Source organism: Elephas maximus, chromosome 9 (genome assembly GCF_024166365.1).
Source record: "Elephas maximus indicus isolate mEleMax1 chromosome 9, mEleMax1 primary haplotype, whole genome shotgun sequence".
Classification (NCBI taxonomy): Eukaryota; Metazoa; Chordata; class Mammalia; order Proboscidea; family Elephantidae; genus Elephas; species Elephas maximus.
The window spans coordinates 10203512-10220252 of record NC_064827.1 but is presented as its reverse complement, the minus strand read 5'-3'; the positions used below and the strand labels follow the sequence as shown (position 1 = coordinate 10220252).

The following is a 16741-nucleotide window of genomic DNA, read 5'->3' as shown; positions in this document are numbered from 1 at the left end:
GGTCGGGACAAAAAACTGGTCTCCACTAAGGGCAATAAAATATCAAAATCTCTCACTGCCCCTCACCAGATTCTCAGCGGAGAATGACAGAGGAAAAAGTCTGTTTCCAGGTGGAGGTCTTTACGAACTTTCCCCACATCTGGCACACCCATGAAAAGGAAATTCCTTCCCTCAGCCAAGGCCTATGACTAGAGAACTAGCCTCCCAAGCATCAGAGTATTTAGCTGTCCTCCTTCAGAGGTAAAAGCATCAGATCTTTTCCAAAACACTAAAATAGAAAAAAAAAAAAAAGACTACCATTATTTAAAAATTAAGAGAATGATGCAAACAAAAAGGGGGAAGAAAAAAAACTTCAAAAGGTCATCTTTCCCCTTCATTTCTGGCACAATCTATGCCAGGAGAGCCTAATCTTTTCCCTGTGAAGAGCTACTTTCGATATTCCCTCTGCTTACAGACTGCTTTAAGAAGCCTGTCAAAAACCAGGGGCAGGGGAGAGGCTCTGGGCTGTCCAGGGTGGGAAGGGGGTTCAGCTGCACCCAGGGGGGCTCTGTCTAGGTCATCTTTTCCCCAGCGGGTCTAATGAACAGGCCCCACGGCCAATCCCTGCTCTATGCGTCACAGATACGGTCCAATAGCTCCTTCCTGAATCTAGAACTAACTTCGTGAATGTATCACTCAGTGGGGCCTCAAACTCAGTGTTTACAGAACTGAACTAATCACCTTTTACAAACCCACACACACACACACACACCCCCAACCCAAACTTGCTCCTCCTTCCCGTATTTCCTAGCTTGGAGAATGGCAACACACTCAACCCATCTCCTAAGAGTTATGCTGCTTTGAAAATCCTTCACCAACTCCTTGCTGCCTACAGGAGAAAATTCGAAAACTGTACCTTGGCGTTAAAGACCCCTTGTGATCATTTCTCCATCCCTTCGGCCATACCTCTTCTTCTCTCTGCCAGATAATTCCCTGTGTTCTAGCCATTCTGGAGTCCCCGGGTGATGCAAATGCTTTATGTGCTTGACTACTAACTGAAAGGTTGACGGTTCAAGTCTGCCCAGAAGAACCTGGAAGAAAGGCCTGGCGATCTACTTCCAAAACAACAGCCACAGAAACCCTATGGAGCATAGTTTGACTCCGACACACACACAGGCTTGCCATGAGTGAGAATCGACCCAATGACAATTGTTTTTTTCCCCCTAACCATTTAAAAATATTCCTAGGTTCCTGGAGTACACAATCTCTGCACATACTATTCCTTACACTTGGAAAGTCTCTCTAGTCCGGTCCTGGAAAACTACTCATTCTTCAGGACCCAGGTCCACGGTTGCCTCCCCGGTCAACATTTTCCTGAGTCTCCATCAAGAGGCGCCGACAGTCCTTCCTCTGTATTCCTGTCCTTACAGGACCCTGGTATTTCACACCCTGTTAGCAGCTCAAGTCTTACCAACAAGACAGTGCTATGTGCCAGTCTTAGTCCTTAGTCTTACACAATACGCATGTTTACAGCAGTTTTTACTACTGTCAGGTCCTTTATAACCACCGATTGCTAAAGAGATTAAGGTAAAACGAAACTTCCATCAGAGTGATTTCCAACTATTGTGTTAAGAACCAAAACTCTAGTTCCTGAACTGGGAAGCTCAATCTGCCATGCCTCAGGGAATGTGGGGGAATATTTAATATAAGAGTCTTGACCCAATGGTAAGAATTCCACCGTGGATGTCTGATCCTCACTGAACAGGATCCTATCCAACTTCCGTCCTCCCAACAAGGAAGTACTGTTTCAGAGCCCCCTAGATTTTAAGACATGCTGGAAAACACAGACACTGAAGAAACAAAAGGAAAAGGATTTTGTTCCCTTGTTCTCATCCATTTTAAGTAACAAAAATTAATCACTGCATGTGAACTTACTATAACGTGAACAGAACTAATATTAGAACTGTCACATAAACAGCAAAATCATTACATAATAAACTATTCAAGATGAAATGGGTATTTCCAAAAATTAAAATCAACAAGAAGTGAAGCAAGATAAATCCGGGGGTCTTTAATAAATCAATTTAAGATGTTTGTAAACATGAACCGAAAAAACACTCTTATGACACAACCGTGCCTATTTATGGATATCACTTAGATGCTTAGTTAGTAATTACGTAGTTGTCTGTGTGCCACTCTGTAAAGAAGAGAAAAAGTGGAGAGGAAATGGTCAAATGCAACAGAAAGAAGAGAGGTGCTGAGGAAAGGCTGGTGGTGGGAGTGAGGTTACATGGAGAGGCAGGGGCACACTGGGTGTTTGCTGAGGACGGGCTGGTGGTGGGAACCAGGTTACATGGAGAGGCAGGGGCACACTGGGTGTTTGCTGAGGACGGGCTGGTGGTGGCAGTGAGATTACATGGAGACTGCAGGGCACAGTGGGTGTTTGCTAAGGATGGGCTGGTGGTGGGAATGAGGTTACATGGAGAGGCAGGGGCACACTGGGTGTTTGCTGAGGAAAGGCTGGTGGTGGGAGTGAGGTTACATGGAGAGGCAGGGGCACACTGGGTGTTTGCTGAGGACGGGCTGGTGGTGGGAACCAGGTTACATGGAGAGGCAGGGGCACACTGGGTGTTTGCTGAGGACGGGCTGGTGGTGGGAACCAGGTTACATGGAGAGGCAGGGGCACACTGGGTGTTTGCTGAGGACGGGCTGGTGGTGGCAGTGAGATTACATGGAGACTGCAGGGCACAGTGGGTGTTTGCTAAGGATGGGCTGGTGGTGGGAACGAGGTTACAGGGAGAGGCAGGGGCACACTGGGTGTTTGCTGAGGAAAGGCTGGTGGTGGGAGTGAGGTTACATGGAGAGGCAGGGGCACACTGGGTGTTTGCTGAGGACGGGCTGGTGGTGGCAGTGAGATTACATGGAGACTGCAAGGCACAGTGGGTGTTTGCTAAGGATGGGCTGGTGGTGGGAACGAGGTTACATGGAGAGGCAGGGGCACACTGGGTGTTTGCTGAGGAAAGGCTGGTGGTGGGAGTGAGGTTACATGGAGAGGCAGGGGCACACTGGGTGTTTGCTGAGGACGGGCTGGTGGTGGGAACCAGGTTACATGGAGAGGCAGGGGCACACTGGGTGTTTGCTGAGGACGGGCTGGTGGTGGGAACCAGGTTACATGGAGAGGCAGGGGCACACTGGGTGTTTGCTGAGGACGGGCTGGTGGTGGCAGTGAGATTACATGGAGACTGCAGGGCACAGTGGGTGTTTGCTAAGGATGGGCTGGTGGTGGGAACGAGGTTACAGGGAGAGGCAGGGGCACACTGGGTGTTTGCTGAGGAAAGGCTGGTGGTGGGAGTGAGGTTACATGGAGAGGCAGGGGCACACTGGGTGTTTGCTGAGGACGGGCTGGTGGTGGCAGTGAGATTACATGGAGACTGCAGGGCACAGCGGGTGTTTGCTGAGGACGGGCTGGTGGTGGAAGCGAGGTTACACGGAGACGCAGCGTGCCCTGGATGTTTGCTTGTTTCCAGAGGACCTATACCAGGCCATTCTTCTGGCACCTCGGCTAACACAAGAGCGGCTTCTGAGAAGGCATACCAGATGAATTCCCCAGCTGTTCACACGCACACAGGCAGCTGCTGCTGGTCCTGTGAGCACCGGGGCAGTCTGTCAGCACCTCTGATCCCTGCGCCCACAGAGAGCCACTCAAGCGAGGCCTCTGCTGCACTGGCAGGGGAGGGTCTCTGCACTAGTTGCCGGGCGGACCAGGTGGCCAGGTGTGAGCCTCCGAGCTGGGGCTGTAGGCCCGCCAGCTGCTGGGCCACTGTCCCTAAAGACAGTGCTTAACCAAAACCCTCTGCCAGCAGAGTTGCTCTGTGGGAAACAATTCAAGCTACAGGTGTTTTAAGGTCACATCTACTTTATAACGAACACAACAAGAGAGAAGAACCTACACAAAGTGGAAACTGAAATAAAAGAATAGATCCAGAACTTAAAGGTAAAGACGCCATATATTTTTACACAACAGATTTTTTGGCAACTATGAAACAGTAAGAAGGTTTTTAAAATACTAAGAAGCCACTGAAATACCTCGAATTAAGAGAAGATTCCTAAAAGTATACAGTTTTGGACTTCCGTACTGGTCATCTTACTGAGAGGTGGAAAGTCTAATTTAACAAAAGTGGTTTTCTTCCCCATTTGGCAAAAGCACAATTACATGGTGTTACTCTGGACTTGCAGACTTAGTTACAAGGAGAAGCAAATGTGATTACCAAATATACCAAACTCATTCAGAAAAAGTACTAAAAACAACCCTTTCGGGTCCCATTTTTTAAAAAATGCACCTGCATCTTTCTTATATTTAGAATCAAGCACATTTGTCAATTACTTAAGATTTATTATTAATAATTAATATTATTTAGTATTAATACCAGTAATAGCTTTTTAAAAGTACCTTGATCTTTGTGTCTCCAAAATTTTTCCTAGTCCATTTATTGATCTGAAATAAAAAGGAAGAAAAGGTACAGTAATTTTTTTAAAAAGCACAGTACATTATTTCTACAAGAGAAAAATAAGCACATACAAATTTATCTGGAGCTAGAAAAACAGAAAAGCAAAGCTTCTATTTTTTTGACAGTTTAGTTATTCTTTTCCTTCAAACCATAAACTGGGTATTCTCCACTTAACACTTTAAGAAAACATGTTATGCAAAAATCTACTGTACAACCGACAGACTAGGAGCTGCTATGTGATCTAGACAACGGCCTTCCCCTTTACACAATGATTCTAAATAGCCAGTAATTCTAGTGTTCTTAAAATGAGGAGACATTCAACGTGTCTACAGATAGCCAGTTTTTCCCCAGACATGTGGAAATGGCTAGACACACGCTAGAAATAAAACCTAGTTGTGAGCATTTTGACCTTGGCTTGTCCTCAGTATTCACACTAACTCCAAGTTGCTCACCGGGGTCCTGTGTAGAACACTGCCTTCCGTTCCCTAGCTCAGCTCTCCACCCTCCGTGCCTGTCCTCCCCCTTGTCACTAACATGATGAAATACGGCTTACTCTGTGTGACACCACAAAGTCCTGGTTACATCCTTTTCAGCATACCTCATCTATTTGTATCATCAATTCCACTGTTTTTAGGGTTACTTGCCCAAGACATTTGCTACTTACTCAAGCTTATTCTCATGGGTAAGGCTTCCCACACACAATGATTCTGAGGCATGTCTCTCCACTATTTCTTTTTCCTATACCATAAAAAATTATTCGGAGTATCCTCTACAGCCTGATGGTGATTTTCTCTCAAACATGTTTACCACCTTCTAACTCCCCAAGGCTAATTGTGAGTCAACAGCAAGTCTGAAGAACAACGGAGGGCAGAAAGCCAAAAGGGTGGGTGATCCATCAGACTGCTTCCTCCGCATTCCTTTCTGGTGCTCAGCATACAGGCTGGAGCAAGCTGGCTAACAGTCGAGGCTGCCAGTGCTGGAGACTGAGCTGAGAGTCAAAGTTAAGTCGTAACAACCACTCCTTTTATACCAAAAACACCCGCTAAGCAGACTGTGTTCTCCTTTCTAGCAATTACGATGATGCATAGGATTAAGAGAAACTTATTTTAGAAGGCCAGTGTCAAAGAGCGTGAAAGATGTAATCTCCATTCACCACTTTCCCCTTTGTAGACTTTTTAAAAGTATCAGCCATCTTTCTTTTCCTTTCATTTTTTTAATTCACTGTGACTTGAAATTACTATATAAGCTGAGAAAAAAACTACATTGTATTAGTGATAATAACAGCTGATAGAGCACTGAGTATGGGCCAGGCAGTGTGTGAAGTTTACCACCACTGTCTCATGTAACAGCAAAGCAAATTTAGGAGGTAGGCATTATTCCAACTGTAGAGATGAGACTTAAAAAGGCTAAATAAGTTCCTAAGAACACAGTGAGAAGCAGACCAAGGACCAGAGCCCAAGAAGATTCCAAAGTCCATGATCTTAAGCGTACGCAAGACTACCTGCCCTCCACATGGAGACAGTATTAAAGTTTTTACAGTAAAGATCAAGACTATTACTATCTAAATAAGATCAAATATGTAAAAAATACGAATTTCTTTCTACCACAAGCATTAATCTCTACAACCAATCTCCTTACGAGCCTTGTCTTTATTGATTCAATTTATAACACATAATATATTATAGCTGGCGCTGACAGACTCAAAATCTGAAGTCAGCAGGAATTATAAAAACTAGAAATGATAAATCCGAGCCACGCTGCACGTGGCACTGTGCCCCCTAAAGATGCCTAATGATGAAGGCTTTGTAGAAGGCACTAGTTCGTTTAGGTCTTACAGATTAGCTGAAAACAAAGGCCCTGAACTGTAACCTCATTTGAAAAGTCCCCCTTCTTTAAAAAGGAACAGAGTCTCCGGAACCGTCAGTAAAATGACTGCTGGATCATTTAACGTATCTGAGCACCAACATCGTTCGTATTGTCCCGTGCTGACATCCTAGGCCACGGACAAGGAAGACGTCAAAGCAATGAGGCTTCAGAAAAAAGTGAGACCCCCTGAATCAGAGAAGACTGCACAGAGTAGGTAATTAGATATGTGTATTTTTTAAAATGGGCACTAGAGAATGGATAAAATTGTTAAAAAAAAAAAAAAAAAAAAGAGAGACGATGAAGGAATCCGGGATTGCCAGAGTGAGAACATACCATGAGTAAACAAGGGGATTTGCAAGCCATATCCATGGGAGAGTAAGCTAATCACTGTGGCTACAGTTAGGGGGGCTCCACATGGGGAAAGAGTCAGAGAGAAGGCGGGAGGAGGAAGATGGCCTCAGAGGGCCTGAGCATCAGTCTACAACATCTGAACCATCTTCTGTAAGACATGGGGAATCATTTTATATATTATTATTTTCCTAGCAGTCAGTTAGTTAACAATCAAATAGGTAATTCTCTAATGGCGCCTGAAAAGGAGCCCTCGTGGTGCAGTGGTTAGGCACTCAGCTGCTAACCGAAAGGTCAGCAGTTTAAATCTCCACAGGAGAAAAGGCCTGGCAATCCGCTCCTGTAAAGACTACGGCCTAGGGAATCCTCCGGGGCAGCTCCACTCTGTCCTGTGGGGTCACTACAAGTCAAAACCGACTGGACGGCAGCCAACAACCTTTTCAACGAGACCAAGTTTCAGCAGTGTGGACAACACGATCCCATTTCAAAGTAAATTTTATATGAATGAAGACTGAATCATGTGTCTCAGAAGTGGAGCTCTTCCTGTTTGACTCCTGTTTGAAGCAGGTCAACCTTGAACCCTTAGTTTCCCAGGCAGTGGTCACGGCACAGACATCTTGTGCAGTGCACTCGCGATTTACAGGTACTCAACGCACTCGTAATTTTGTACCTAATCGTCATCCTTAATTGGCTTAAATCTTCTTCTGGAACCAAGTCTGTCTTATTGATGATGATGAGATCCGCCAAAGCAACCTGCCTAAATTGGCAAACAGAGCAGAAGTCAAAAGGGAAATGCTTAGAAATTAAAAACAAACCGAACACCTCATTCAGGCCAACATTATCAGTTAAGAACTATATAATGCTCCATAATAGTGACTGAGTTTACCCCTAATCTGCTTATCAGTCTTCAGATGTAAGGACGAGTTATAGTCATCGCTACATGAATCCACACTTCACATTAGTCATTCGAAAAATAGTTACCGAGTGCTCCTACTTACAAGGCACTCTGGAGCTTCAAAGGTAAGCCTCGGAGCACCTACTACCAGAGGATGGTGGTTTCAGCTCATCACTTTCTGTGTAAGGAAGGGCATAAGATCCAGAGAGCCAATACAGTAGGGACAAGGACAGTCTACTTCCTCGGATATTCCCTTAACAATTACCATAACTTTCAAAAAAATACAGAGAACAAGCTCACATAACATTATCCCTACATTAAACAGGTTTTTAAAAAGTCCACTTCAGAAATGATTTCAGGATCTTACACAAATGCTTTCTTTGACACCACGAATACATACTATTCTTGTAAAACAGATTCACAGAAAGAAAATTTAAAGAATCCAGCAGACAGGATGCTGGATAACAAAATACTTGAACTAGAAGTTCTCTTTTCTATTAACAGATTTTTTTTTTCCTGTTAACAGTAAAGCTGAAGATGTTTTACATTTTCCTCAGTCCTTCAGGAATTTTTAATCACTAGACTATCCGCTCCCAAGCCTTAGGCTACCTGAAGGATCAGCCAGTTATTTCAAAGAATGCAGCCAAAATCCCAAAACTAAATTAACTTTAACTCAGTGAAAAAGGAGGTTTCAACAGTATGTACAACAGAACCTCATTTTAAAGTAAATTTTCTATGAATAAAGGCTAAATGTACGTATCTCAAAACAGCGGTAATCTCTGAACTGGAGGACTTCTATATTTGACTTTCTTTTTTATTTTTATAACACTTTGCTATTTTCTATTTTGCTTATTTACATTTTCTATAATAAACATGTTTTATAATAAGGAGACAGGTTACAAAACCACTGCAGTTCTTGTTCACTTCTATCCTAACTGTACACCAAATGCGGTGTTTCGGCAGGATCACAAATAAGAGAGCACCACGTTCCCAAGGACAAGGAGTCAGTCGCTGCTTCGCACCACACTTCCAAGGACAGGGAATCAGTCACTGCTTTAGCACCACACTCCCAAGGACAGGGAGTTGGTCACTGCTTCGCCCCACAATCCCAAGGATGGGGAGGCGGTCACTGCTTCGCCCCACAATCCCAAGGACAGGGAGTCGGTCACTGCTTCGCCCCACAATCCCAAGGACGGGGAGTCGGTCACTGCTTCGCCCCACAATCCCAAGGACGGGGAGTCGGTCACTGCTTCGCCCCACACTCCCAAGGACGGGGAGTCGGTCACTGCTTCGCCCCACAATCCCAAGGACGGGGAGGCGGTCACTGCTTCACACCACACTCCCAAGGACAGGGAGTCGGTCGCTGCTTCGCACCACACTCCCAAGGACGGGGAGTCGGTCACTGCTTCACACCACAATCCCAAGGACAGGGAGTCGGTCGCTGCTTCGCACCACACTCCCAAGGACGGGGAGTCGGTCACTGCTTCGCCCCACAATCCCAAGGACGGGGAGTCGGTCACTGCTTCACACCACACTCCCAAGGACAGGGAGTCGGTCGCTGCTTCACACCACACTCCCAAGGACAGGACGGGGAGTCGGTCGTTGCTTCACACCACACTCCCAAGGACAGGGAGTCGGTCGTTGCTTCGCACCACGTACTGGGAGTCGGTCGCTGCTTCCCTGCTTATTATCTACATCTGGACCATCTGCAGTAACTCCCGGGGGCTCCCTCTCACACCGGCAGCACATTCAGTGACTGTCATCTCTCCAAGAGAACCTTTACCCCAATAGCAAGAATATGCTCACTGTAGGCAAACTAATTTAAATATTTATAAGTCTAAAAATAAAGCAATTAGGAACTTAAAGATATTTAAATAAAACATGGCATTCTAAATGCCAAGTTGAAAACAATTTCATTATTGGTTTCTCTGTTGTTCTGAATAACAGTGAACAGTTAAGGATGGCAGGAGGTGAGCCTATTCTTTTTTACAATCTTGGATCCCAAAGGAATTGTACTGGAACAAGAAATGCTTTAAAATGGTAGCACTTCACAAGCCCCTCGGAATCAAGGAACTCCCGTGCTCAGTACTCACTTTATGCCTTAATAAAAAACAGTTTTAAATAAAATTTTAGTTACCAGGCCAGAATGAATTACTAGCAATAATTCAACTGTGGGGAAAAAAGAATAGACATTTTCCTTGCCTACGGTTTTTACATTTCTTACTTTGCTTTCGGTTTTCATATTACTGATTTTCTGTATTCAACTAGCCAGCAATCAATATATACTTTAAATATGAATACCTAGTAGCTTCATTGATAAGGCCATCAGCTTTGTCTTCTGCTAAATGCTAAATAAAAAGACAATTTGAGAAAGGTTACTGGAAGGTAACACAAAATCGAATGTCCACACAAACGTTACTCCAGATACCACTTTCTTGCCTCTGACAAAGATTTCACCAAGTTCCATTCCTGACAAGCATAGTCACAACTAACTTTGCTATCTGAAAGCATTTTTCTTTCCCTCTGCAATTGTTTCTCTACCTTGAACCTGTGAGGTTTTATTTTCGGGGTGAAGGGGAGCCTTAGGATTGTGCCCCTTTCACCCTTTGCTTTTTTCATAAAAACACAGAAAACTATAGTTCAGATTCGAGGTACTTTCATTTTTACTCAGTTGTTCTAAATATTCGTTATTCCTTATATAAAAGGAATGGCCACTGAAATAGTACTTTTTTAAAATCGAATATGCTTTCCTCCTTCATCTTCACTCTCCCCACCCAAAATCTGAAATACACAGGATGAGCTCAGTGCTGGGTGCTTCAGATTGCCTAGAAACAAATCAGCCCGAATTCTAGCCTAAAGACAGTTTATCACTTAGAAATTGACACTAGAGTCATCTGGCCCATCAGTACAACTGTTTATTTTGCTGACTCTGAAGAGGTCAGGCTAGCTCCAAAAAAAAAAAATTCTGATATTGACTAAAAGGCCCATAAAAAGGAGGCTTGGTCACACAGTGGTTAAGTGCTTGGCTGGTAACTGAAAGGTCGGTAGTTGGAACCCACCAGCCACTTGACAGGAGAAAGATGTGGCAGTCTGCTTCTGTCAAGGTGACAGCCTCGGAAACCCAATAGGGCAGTTCTGCTCTGTCCTACGTTGTTGCTGTGAGTCGAAATTACTCGACAGCAATGAGTTTTTGGGTTAAGAGGCCCATGAAATAGTTTTCATCTCTCTGGGAGCAGTTCTTTTTCCCCCCATAATCCTATTTATATCCCTAATGTCATCAATTCCACAGGGTTCTTTTCTGGAAAGTCACATTCTCACCCTCATCACCACAGTCGGTGTTTCCCTGTTACAACAAAGAGCTGCCTGCTGCTTGGAGAAGCAAGTTTATAAATCACGGTCATACGCTTCATATTTGACTCAAACTTTATAAGCTATTAATCCTTTTATCTACACAATCTCATTTCACCTTATAACGACTCTGTGAAAGGGCTACTGTCCTCCTGAGAAGAAGAAGCTAAATCTAATACCCTCACCGGCACATGATGCTGTATTATAAGGCCATGTAAAAAAAAACCCGAAAATGTGCTCAATAGAAGTAAAATTAACATAATTTTAAAATTGAAGTGAAAGCCTTTTATGTAAAATCAGTCTTGAATACAGCAATATACAAGGGTTAATAACCACGTGAGAGCGTATGTATAAAGATTATCTAAAAATCACATTCCAGATTATGTCACCTAATCAGTTTCACAATTCACAGGGGTGGGGGAGGTGAATCATTAAGGTATTTGAAGAGTCTGGAATCTAAGAGCAAGTTGATAACAATTTTATTTGATCATCTTAAGTCTACAGACCAAAACCCAAAACCCACTGCCGTTGAGTCTATTCCAACTCATAGCAGCCCCACCGGGTTTCCAAGGCTGTAAACCTTGATGGAAGTGGAGTGCCACATCTTCTCCCGTGGAGCCACCGGCCTTTCACTTAGCAGTCGATTACTGTACCCATTGTGCCACCAGGGCTCCTTAAGTCCATAGAGGAAATCTTTTTTCTTCTAAAACTTTACCAAATTCTATTTTGGGAAAAATAAGACTAAACCAAAACTCCGGCAATGACGTGCTGATTTCCACTTCAGACCCAATCCTACAAATCTAACTGCAGATCCACTGTGCAATTATGGAAATCACTGAACTTACAGAGTGCCATATCAAAATTACTCCAGGCCAAAAGGCCAAGTTTAGTATTTTTTCATAATTATTCTTACCCTGAGCCTACAATAAATCCTAGTATTATGTCCTCCACATCTAGAGAATAAGGCTGCTACCAGAGCCTGAAATACTGTCTGCTGTGTAGTGGATTACTTAAAGTGGCTCTCGGAGCCACGCATGGTCTTGTAACTCTCTGCAAAATGACTGGGCAGGACTATTCAAATAAGGTGCTGCGGCCCACCAAAGGGATTGGACAGCTTATTAACAATGCAAATACGGTACACAGCACCTTTGTGGAGGTGGGACCACACAAATAAGGTGTATGGAGCCCTAATGAGGGGACTGGTCAGTTTTGCCATCCCACTAGGCTTAAAATGAGCCATCCCAGAGATGGGGAAAGAGGACCTCACTACTACCAAGAAAGAAGAGCCACGAGTGGAGCGTGTCCTTTGGACAGAGGGTCTCTGTGCTGAGAACCTCCTAGGCCCAGGAGACAGAGAGAGAGCTGTAACATCAGAGACAGTGAGACATGGCAAGAAGTGGTGGGAGAGGAACGGTGGCAGAACCAGGAGGCTGGCGTGAAGTGGCGCGGTGGGCTTCCCAGCCCATGAGCAAGGCGGCTACGGTGTGTGCACTGACCCATGGAGTGAGAAAGCTGAGCGCGTTTGGTCAGGAGGCTCGCTGGCAGAGTGGGGAGTCTCCAGATTCTTGTTGGCTTGAGCTAAAGAGTTTTGTAACACTTGTCTGAGCAGGGCAGAGGCCAGGCTGAGAGCTGAGGGACCAAGAGCCAGAGAGAAGTAATCCTGTGGGCATGGCTGAAAAGAGACTGTCCTGATGGAAGAACTGTATCCTGAGTGATTCCCGATCCTGAATTGTAAGCTGTTACTTAGGTAATCATGAGTATGGTCTGTGAGTTCTGTGTGGTCACTGCAGCAAATTATTGAAACGAGCAGACAAGCAGAGAGGGATGGCTGGTGTCAGAATTGGTAAAAAGGTTGGAGAGTAGAGATGTGCCTGACCTCCGCCTCATAGGAATCAGCCCTGGGCTGGTGCTGATGGTGATCCTCCCTCTCGTGAAGTTAGATGATAAGGTCTGATGCCATTACTTCATTTTTACAGTGTGCAACACACAGGCACCATGAGTGTTTGCTGAAAGCATTCTAGTTAACACCCCATTGCCGGACATGCTGAACTACCTGTATACCAACCAAACCTGTTGCCTTTGAGTAGATTCCAACTCATAGAGACCCTACAGGACAGAGTAGAACTGCCCCACAGAGCTTGCAAGAAGTGCCTGGTGGACTCTACCAACCCTTTGGTTGGCAGTCATACATGTTAACCACTACGCCACCAGGGTTTCCTAAAATTACCTGCATAAGCACATGAAAAAGAAATTTCTGCAAAACGTTTTAGATCATACATATGCCCAAAGGATTCTCCCTTTTGCTTAGAGACTGTGGCTTTTGATTACATATCAAAAAGATAAAAATAATTTTGGTACTAACTAATCCAATACATTCAAAAGGTTAAGTAAGATTCAACCTCTCAACTTAGCCTATCATAAGAAAACAAAGGAACCCTTTAAAATAACACCACTATAGACACAACTGCAGTAAGAACTACGGGGTATCCTTTTTGTTTGCCAAGCTGGACAAGCTTGGCAAACAAAACAAAAAAACGATCTTAAAACTCACTGGCTAAGAAAGAACACTGTTGTGGACCAAAGTAGAAATAAATCTAGTGTCAAAGATGTCAGGCGTCATTTAAAAAAACGCAGCAGCAATTTCGTTTAAACGGATTGGTTATAGATCTAAGACTATTTTAGATTTAAAAAAAAATTACTGCATAATGTCAGTCTATTTTTCTGACCCTTTCTAAGTCAAACTGTTTTTGACTGAATTGTTTCAACAGCTTGTGCAATATAACAGGGGAACGAACGGGAAAGCTCTGGCTTGACCTTTCCCGTGTAACTTCATTCATTGATTCTCCAGCATTAGATGCTGTCACATTTGTAGACCTGAAGAGAACAGTGTCAGCAGCCCGGGTGTTAAGTCCCAAGTATAGGGAGCTGTCATTTTAAGGTGTCCAATTCTTTGCCCGTGATTAAAAAATGAATATTTCAGATCAATGGGTGACAATCCCATTAGAGTGATAGCCCATGATATCAATTACCACTTCAGTTTCAATTTGGCTGGCCGGCCACAGGGTGCCATTTCTCAGCTTTGCTTGTGATGGGCTGGCTCCGTGAAGCATGACACCCTTAAATTGCTGCCCATTATCCAAGTGTCATTGCTTGTGCTGCCTCCGAATTCTCTGAATCACAAGCAGCTACTGGGGTCAAGCTCTGCAACCAAAGGAATTGGACAAGCGGGCAAATTCTTTATATAAAGGAAAAGTTATTTATCTGGCATCCGACTTAGAAAATCTAAAGTTTCCATTATCCTGACAGAATGTCAGTTTTGTATAGGTATATTGATTTAATAATTTAAGAGGTTTTATCAAGGTGGCAAGCGGTTTAACGTTCCTATGTTTTTTTACCTCCTTCACATTGATAATAGATTCTATTTAAGGCCTCTCCACACCCAAATACACATATAAAGGAATTCCTATAAACATACAATATATGGAATACCAAAGACTTCTGACTTTGGGTATGGTATTTAAAGTCTATTACAAAGCTCACATACACACACACAAATGAAATGTCCTAGGTGCAATCTATCCGTCCCCCCCCCCCCAAAAAAAGATATTCTAAATCTGGCAATAAATTTACACAGGAGATGGATTCAAACATGCCTATGTTAAACATTCGGAATGAAGAATATGACCTTTTTTTTTTTCTTTTTGGCCACCTCTATAAACATTTTGCTAGGAATATCATGATTTCAGAACAGTCCTTGAAATTTTTCCAAGTAAAACTGTAATATTTGGGTTCTTTCTTTGATCCCTAAGAATATTAATAAGTTTGGACTTAAAAATCTAAAATCGAATCATCTTCCAGACTTCTCAAATTAAGGTGCTCTATCTCTGAGGGAAGGAGCCCCAGTAGTGCAGTGGTTAAGCACCCAGTTGCTAACTGTAAGGTCTGTGGTTTGAACCACAGCTGCTCCGCAGGAGAAAGATGTGGCAGTCTACTTCCATAAAGATTACAGCCTTGGAAACCACATGAGGCAGTTATACTCTGTCGGGTCAATACGACTTGGAACCGAGTTGACGGCAATGGGTTTATTCCTGAGGGGCTGAAGGCCCCGTGAAAGGGGCTTTGGTAGTCATATGGTAAACCTGACATATCCTTCTAGAGCACAATTTTACTCAAGATTTAGGAAAAAAGCAAACTTTAAAAAATTAAAATAAATTCAGATTTATTATGGGATAGAATACAAAACTGACATGAATTTTTAAATATTAAATTTAAACTTCTAAGAAATAACTTCTGTGGGTCCTATCCATGGATCCCTGGTTAGGGCTAGGGGAGGGAGTGGGAGTTCATGTTCTTCGGCCCTTTGTGATACTGAACTTGGAAAGTTGAGAAAACACTTTACGTAACAGCAGGCCTTGAAAACTCTTACCAAATACATTTTATCAACTGAAGCCATTTTAAACGCACTTGAGGACCCTGGTAGTTACAAAAATATCCATAGCAAGATGCCTCTTACTGGAGTGTTTCTTCTTACTGATCCTATTTGATTTCCTCAAAATAAGGTAAAGGAGTATTTTTTAAAAATTCAGTTAACTCCCGCTTGTGTCTGATAGCAGTTAACAAGAGAAATAAGATCCTGTGAGTTTTTTCGAGGTCAAAGTTCTGTATCAGGCAGGAATACTTCTCTGGGATACATCCCAGTAAGGACTTACCCACATCCAAACTTAACCTGATCTCAATCCTTACAACAAAATTATACAATTCAAAATTGTACCATCATATCAAACAAGAGTAATAGAAAGGAAATAGTTACATTAAAAAACTCCACAAAATAATCATTTAAAAATACACATAAATTTCATTTACCGTTCAGGATACTTTTTTAAAAAAGTTTTTTGTTAAGAAAAATTTCAAACAGATACAAAACTAGAGAGACTAATATCCCATGTACCCATCTGCAACCAAACAATTAACAGTTCACAGTAACAGTCTTCCAACATACTTTTAATCCATATTTTGAATCCACAACAGTGACGATACCTACAAAGGAATAAACATTTTAAGCACCTTTTCAAAAAAAAGATGATTATTAATATTATTGTGCAATCATACTTGAGAATGACAACTAAAACAAATCTACCATTTCAGTTTGCAAATGCTACCCAATAAAACAAAGCGTTGCCTTTTCTCTTGTCAACGCCACAAGCTAATTCAATTCCATTAATAAGTCAACGCATTTCAAACGTGGGCTATGTGCCTACTGCCAAGCACAGTTTGAAGGGACTAGAGAGGATTTTAAATAAATGAACAAATAAAGTTAAGTAAGTGATACATAAATAAATAAGAAAATAAGATTTTTCTGGCCCTTATGGAGCTTATGCTCTAAAATGCAATAAGACAAATGTGATAAATGACATAAGAAAGGTTATTTTTAGTATATTTTCACATGATGCAAAATTAACACTTTTCTTAACATTAAGATTATTGCTTAGCAAATCTCAGATGTTTTGGGGTATCTTATTCCTCATATTTCTGACTAAATCTTACTTACACGAATGTTTTATATAACACATACCTAAGTGTCCAAACAATCAATTCATTTAGCAAACACCAAATTTACATTCTAAATAGTTTTTTCAAAGGAAAACAGCAGAATGAGTTTGATGCTGTCTAAGGAATTTAACCAGCTGTCACATATATCAGCGCCAAACACAGGGGCCCTTATGTGATGGCTACATCGCACCAGCCTTCAAAGATTCTTAAAGGAGACAGAGAGGGGGAGGGAACATAGTTGCTTAAT

General features: G+C 42.8%; 1 protein-coding gene across 2 annotated transcripts in view; it reads right to left on the bottom strand.

Annotated features, from left to right (window-relative positions):
- The window catches only part of LOC126082958 (COBW domain-containing protein 2), a 44023-nt gene that overhangs the window by 11612 nt on the left and 15670 nt on the right, over positions 1–16741 (bottom strand). Inside the window, exons 6-9 of one of the 2 annotated variants that reach the window (XM_049896152.1) lie at positions 15944–15981; positions 9898–9944; positions 7372–7458; positions 4430–4474 (exon numbers count right to left, since the gene is read on the bottom strand). In XM_049896152.1, coding sequence (XP_049752109.1) covers positions 4430–4474; positions 7372–7458; positions 9898–9944; positions 15944–15981 — 217 coding nt within the window. The remainder of the gene's footprint in view (positions 1–4429; positions 4475–7371; positions 7459–9897; positions 9945–15943; positions 15982–16741) is intronic. The other variant, XM_049896153.1, reaches the window with a different exon arrangement.